This window comes from Manis pentadactyla, chromosome 4 (assembly GCF_030020395.1).
Source record: "Manis pentadactyla isolate mManPen7 chromosome 4, mManPen7.hap1, whole genome shotgun sequence".
In the NCBI taxonomy this organism is placed as follows: Eukaryota; Metazoa; Chordata; class Mammalia; order Pholidota; family Manidae; genus Manis; species Manis pentadactyla.
In genome coordinates this window covers 190,043,203-190,049,286 of record NC_080022.1, presented here as the reverse complement: position 1 = coordinate 190,049,286, position 6,084 = coordinate 190,043,203, and the positions used below count along the sequence as shown (strand labels likewise).

General features: G+C 62.0%; 1 protein-coding gene across 1 annotated transcript; it reads left to right on the top strand.

Annotated features, from left to right (window-relative positions):
* The first annotated feature begins 361 nt into the window (after positions 1-361).
* Positions 362-3,622, top strand: LOC118925023 (collagen alpha-1(I) chain). Its single transcript, XM_057499548.1, is given in 3 exon segments — positions 362-1,522; positions 1,553-2,135; positions 2,167-3,622. Coding segments are annotated over 3 exon segments (1,557 nt in total). The 5' UTR covers positions 362-1,332; the 3' UTR covers positions 2,951-3,622.
* The last annotated feature ends 2,462 nt before the right edge of the window (positions 3,623-6,084 follow it).

Below are 6,084 nucleotides of genomic sequence, written 5' to 3'. Positions count from 1 at the left end.
TCGGCCTCTCCCCACTAAATGGGGCCTCCAGGGCTGGGAACGGTTCTCTTTTAAACCTTGAATCCCGAGCCCAGGACTGGCACCAGGTGGGTGTGCGTCAGGTGGGGTGACAGATAGATGGTTGCATGGCCTGTATGAGTTCGAGAGGATGGTCCAGTTGGGTCTGACATCCTGTGTGTGCCATTGCAGTGGGACCTGGACATGGTGGGGACAGAAATGCTGCGCCAGTTCTACCTGCCAGGGTCAGGTTTGGGGATGAAAGTTTTGCGTTTTACCAGCATGAAGTGAATTATATTGCTGAACACCTCATAGTGAGAACCTGGTTGCAGGATTTCCAGGGAAGGGCCCCAGCACGCGTGGATGCTGTGATCTGCCAGCGAGGGGCGCCAGGGCGGCCTGCAGAACCCGAGGGACGTGGCTTCCTTCTCTGGTCTCTCTCTGACTAAGTGAAAGAAGACAATCTGATAAAGCTACACAGTATATGACTCCAGCTATGTGACATTCTGGAAAAGGCGGAACTATGGAGGCAGTAAAAAAACGGGCGGTCGCCAGGGCTAAGAGGAGAGACCGGTGAGCAGGCAGAGTACAGAGGGTTTTAGGGCGGAGAAACTACTCTGAAGGATATTATAATGGTGGATACATGGCATTTGTACTTCTGTAGAAAACCATAGCATACACAACCCAGGAGTGACCCTATGGAAGCGTGGGCGTGGGAGGACACTGACCTGTCAACGCGGGTCCGTCGGTGGTCACCCGTGCACTGTCGGGCGGGGGTTGAGTGGGGGTACGGTTCGCGTGTGGGGCAGGGGTGCCTTCTGCTCAGTTTTGCTGTGAACCCAAACTGCTCTATTTTCCAAAAATGTTCGTTTAAAGTTTTTATTTTAAACGTGAAAGAGCCAAAGAGAGGAAACGTGTTTAAATCGTGAATGACTGGCACATGACCATCTTCTGCGACCCATGAAGAGCCTTACCCAGGACACAACGCAGACGGAATCGACTTGAAGCCACGGAAGGACAGGACCCGTCGTGACCAGGCAGGTCACCCCGGGCCCAGCCACGGGCGGACACACCCACAGCAGGGACGCTCCCGCGCCAGTTTCGGAAACCTGCAGCTTGGAAGGCAGCTGAGAACAGCTTCCTCACCCTGAGAGGCGCAAGCGCGCGGGCGCGAGTACGCTGGGGACACCGGGGACACCGGGGGACAGGGACAGCCCTGCCCCCACCCCCGGGGCGGCTGCCCAGGCTCTCCTGTGGGGGGGGCGGGTGACTCAGCAGTTCTGCTTCCCGGCGGGCTGAGGCTCATGGGAGATATGCAGATGAGCCCAGGGCACCATGGGAAACAAGCCTTTATATTCCCAGGCGCCCGCGGGACCCAGGCGCCAGGCGGTGAGAGCCCCTGGCGCTGCGAGGAGAGGGCTGGGGATACACGAGCTGGCCCTGCGCGGTGGGGCCGGGGCTGAGGTGACCCCCTTGGGCCACGAGGGTCAGCTCGGGCGGTGGAGACGCTGCCAGTTTCCGCCAGGTTCCCGCCATTTCTCTCAGGTTCTGCCAGGTTCCACTGGGTACCGCCAGGTTCCATTGGGTTTCGTCGGGTTCCGTCGGGTTCCGCCGGGTTCTGCCGGGTTCCATTGCGTTCTGTTGGGTTCCCTCAAGTTCCACCAGGTTCTGTCGGGTTCCGCCAGGTTCTCTCAGTTCTGTCAGGTTCCATCAGGTTCCATCGGGTTCTTCCAGGTTCCATCGGGTTCCGTCAAGTTCCCTCAGTTCCGTCAGGTTCCATTGGTCCCGTCAGGTTCCCCGCGTTTCTCAGGGCCCCCAGGCAGGCGGCCCAGGACTCGGGGTGCATATGGGGGCGGGGCTGGTGACCCCTCCCCCAGCCCAGAGGCAGCTGTGTGGAGTGTGGGGGTGAGGGGTGGGGCGGCCTTGGGCGGTGTGAACCCAGGTCCGCTGCCCACCCGCCGGGGACGCCTAACCCACGGCCTTACCTCCGCAGCCCGCCCCCGGCACAGAGCGGGGGCAGCAGCCGAAGCCGGGCCTGCGATCCAGGCCCCGCGGAGCTGGCCCGGCCCCCCGGCCCCAGGCGCCCCCAGGACGCAGCGTCCGGCCTCCACCTGCCCGCCTGCCCCCAGCCCCGCTTCTGCCTGCACCCTGCCATGTGCCCCCGGTCAGCGTGCCGCGTGGGGCCGAGGGCGCGTCCGGCCTCCACGCAGCCTGGACGTATGGGCTTTGCTTCGCCTGCTTCAAGGCGGCCTTCCTGGAACTGAAAGAAGCGCTGGAGCTCGAGGACTGGCGGACGACCGCTGGGGCCCCGAGCTGACGGGCTCCGCCGAGGCGGGGCCGGGCTTTCCGCAGTCAGCCGCCGCGGGGCCGGACGGGTGGGCCTGGACCGCCGCCCCGTGCCCACCGAGCTGCAGCCTCAGGATGCGGCCCCCTGGGCCTGGGTCCCGAGGGCGCTGACTGGACCCAAGGCCTCCCCTGGAGACTCGGGGCGCCCCCTGCCTGCTCGCACTGGCCGAGGCCCCCTCCTCCGTGGCAGGGGTTCCTCAAGGTGGGCCTGCCCCCCGGGGAGCCCATGGCGCTGGAACTGGGCACCACCCGGGCAGTGGACCCGACCGCGGCCGAGGCCTGGTTACTGGACCTGCAGGGCGTCCCCATGGAGGGCTGCTACGGTGCCACCTGCCTGCGGAAGGGGACGCCGGGCCGGGCCCTGAGGCCCTCGGGCCAGTGTTGGAAGCTGCTGCTGGGGCCCGAGGAGGTGTGGGTGGTGAGCCTCCACGATGCCCCGCAGGTGCAGGAGCCGCAGAGGTGGAAGCCGAGCATTCTGGAACCCTCTTGCCCAGGGCAGAGCCGAGAGCTGGTCCCGGCGCACTCAGCCCTGCTTGAGAGGGGGCTCGCCATCCTCCCCCACTCGCCCTGGCCTGGAAGCGAGGCAGGCGGGGGGCTCAGCCTCTAGGCCACAGTCCTCCCCGCCAGCACGGGGTCCCAGCACCACGGGGAGCTAGAGCGGCGGGCCCAGGGCGCCTGGGGAGAGCCTGGCTGCCCTGGGAGCCTCGGCTCTGGGGGAGCTGCCCCGTTTCCAGCCCTTCAGCCCCGGGCCCCAGAACTGAGGGACGGAGGCAGGCCCACCTGTCCCCTGCCTGCTGGTCCTGGCTGCCCCCCCACAGGAGCCAAGGGAACAGGTGGCGAAGGATGGGGACTTGCCCCTGAGGAGGAGGAATGCTGAGCGGCCTGGAGACTGAGCGGGGGACCCACCTCGTCCTCCTTGGGAAGGGCTTCATGCCCATCACGGGGACACGTTCCTCCCCGTCAGAGGTCACAGTCAGGCACGTGACGCTCTCCAGGACGCGCTGCGTGAACACATGCCGTACAGAGTGCGGAGAACCCCGCCCTGGATGCGGGGAGAGATGCCATGTGGGACACACTCCCAGGAACATGCTGGAGCCCAGGGGCCGCGTGGTGGCCTGAAGGGCTCTGGGACGCCACAGGCCCCTGTCGGCAGCACCGGCACTGCGGTCTGCAGTTGGGGACACCTGGTTTCACATGCAGGCCGTTTTATATGGTTGGCCGTCTAGTTCCCGTTTCTTTGGACGTTGTTTTTAATGAAATAAAGCTGTATTATTTTTGCACCAAATTCTTGTCCTCTGCACCCCTCAGAATGCCCCAGTTGGTTTGCCTCTTTTCCTCCTTCTCTGGACAGAGCAATCCTGGCAACACCAGTGTCACCAGTCCCAGGGAACCAGGATGCTATGAAATTATAGCTTCCAGGTTATTGATGGTTAGGAAGCCTAGGGTGACAGGGTCTGGGCCTTCCCAGTCTAGTTCTGGGGAAGGACAGAGAATGCGTCCCTGAGGAGTGAAGGCCACAGGGGGCAGTAACTTTCCCCCCACCACCACCACGCACAACTGAATGAACAGCCAGCCAGAACCCCAGGTGCAGTCTGTGACCTTGGGACCCAACACTCACAAGTACAGTCACGCTCACAGGAACTCACCCAGTGTCCTGTGTGACTAGGCCCGAGCCGTACAGACCCGGGGTGCATAGAATGTCAACAAGTCGGAATGTGGATGTTTCACATCATGTGATGACAGTTCCGTGACTGGTGCCGAAAACCATCAGTAAACATCACTTCCCGTGGACCGAGTACTGTTCCAGGCACTGGGGATACGTCACAAAACAGGAGGCAGGCCGCAAGAGTGGAGGTCAGCTCGAGCAAGGAGGCAGATGATAAAAGATGCGGCTGAGGGTCAGACCGCCGTGAATGAGGAGAGCCAGGCGTGCCAGGAAGGTGGGGCCATTCTAAAATAGACACTGTCGGGACCCCGGCCAGCCTCTGCCTCTTCAGCCTCACCTCGTCTCGTTTGCTGAGCTTCAGGACCTGTGGGCGGCCTCTGTCCTGAGAAGGGACCAGGGAGCTGCAGCGGGGAAGTGAGCCTGCAAGCTGTGGCTGGGCCGTAGGAGCCAGGCAGCCACCGTTCTCAACCTCTGGGTCCCAGGGCGCTCAGAGACCATCCTTTTCAAAGTAACTTCTGTGTTTGCTCATTTCAAAGTATGCACATGGTCCAAAATTTAGAAAACAGATAAGCAAATAAGGGCAAGATTAACATCGCCGGTAACACAGTCCTCGGCGGGAGGGGGCCGCCACTTAGTGTGCATTGCTCTAGTCTTCTCTCTGTGGACACCTAGGAGATTTTGTGGAGAGTTTGGGCACTGTGGTCTCTGTGCATTAGCTTCAGTGGGAAGAGCAGCCCCAGCAGAGGAGCGCCCTCCGGGGTCTGGGTGAGCTGAGCTGCCATCTCCGTGGGCAGGTCCAGAGCCTGGTCGAGGCCCAGCGTCTCCCCTGGATCCAGAGCCTGAGTTCTCCAGGCCCCAGGGGTGTGCAGACAACGGTCCCAAACAGGACAGGCGCAGAAGGGTGCTGGGGACCACACAAAGGGCCCGGTGCTCGGTAGTGCACGCACATCTGCAGGTAGCCTAACACGTAAGGGCAGGTTTCCAGGCAGCTGAGGCCCAAGTTAGGAGTGGGGTGTGGGACCCCAAGAAGCAGATCCCCACCACCCTGGGGCAGCTTTTTTCACTAACAGTGTCGGAAGCTGCCCTTTGGAGTCACAGCCTCGTTTGCCAGCCTCACCTCCCCACTCCTGCTGGTGGCAGGAGGCCCAATAGTCGCTGCCAGGAAGAGTGGGGAGCTGTCTGGGGCTGTCACCTCTGCCACAGCCCAGTGTGTCCCCTGGGAATGTAGGGACTCCCCACCCCACTGGGTCCATAGCACTCAGCTTCCTGTGCAGCTTTCTCCAGAGACACCTGGAGGCCTGGGTGCCTTTGGGGTGGGGGCTGCAGGCTCCCTTGCTGGAAGATTCCTGAGTGGGAGGCAGCACCCCCCATCCAGGTCACGCGCTCCCCGACTCCCTGGTGGCTCCCCCTCATCACGCGGGGTGGGAGAGGGAAGGGCGTGTACACACTCAGCCCTGGCTTCCAGGCCTGTGTCCTCCCTGTCACAGCCTGCAGGAACTCTGGCTGGGGTGGGGTTCCCCGGGGCTCCCTCAGGTCACACAGGGGTCCTGAGGGAAGCCGCCCTCTCCCTGCCACCAGGCCTCCAGAGCTGACTGAGGGTTCATTTTTCTGGGTTGCATGGATTTGAGGGTCCCGATTCTACGTGCCTGAGCCGTACTGATCTGGGTGATGCCCTCTCCTCTGGCCCCGTGAGGAAGGGGGGGCAGGCTCTGTGGACCCCGCAGGGTCTGCTAGCCACAGGCACCTTTGTTTAAATATACCCTACATAGAAGGTGTAAACCTGGGACCCTTTCGATCGACTTCCCTCCTTCCCCATCACCCTCAAAAACAGCATCTCCATGAGAACACACATTAAATGAAGCTAAGGGGAAAATGCCAAGGACTAAACATTCTGGGCAGATCAGAGTGATGTCCCACCACCCTGGTCCTCAGCCACTGGGTGGCCACCCTCGGGAGGCAGGCCCATCACCTGTCACGTGATGAGAAACACATTTTTCCACCTAAAAGCAGCTTTATGTATGTATTTCAGTGTAACCTGTTCATGTTGAAGTAAGAGCAGAACCACGCACAGTGGA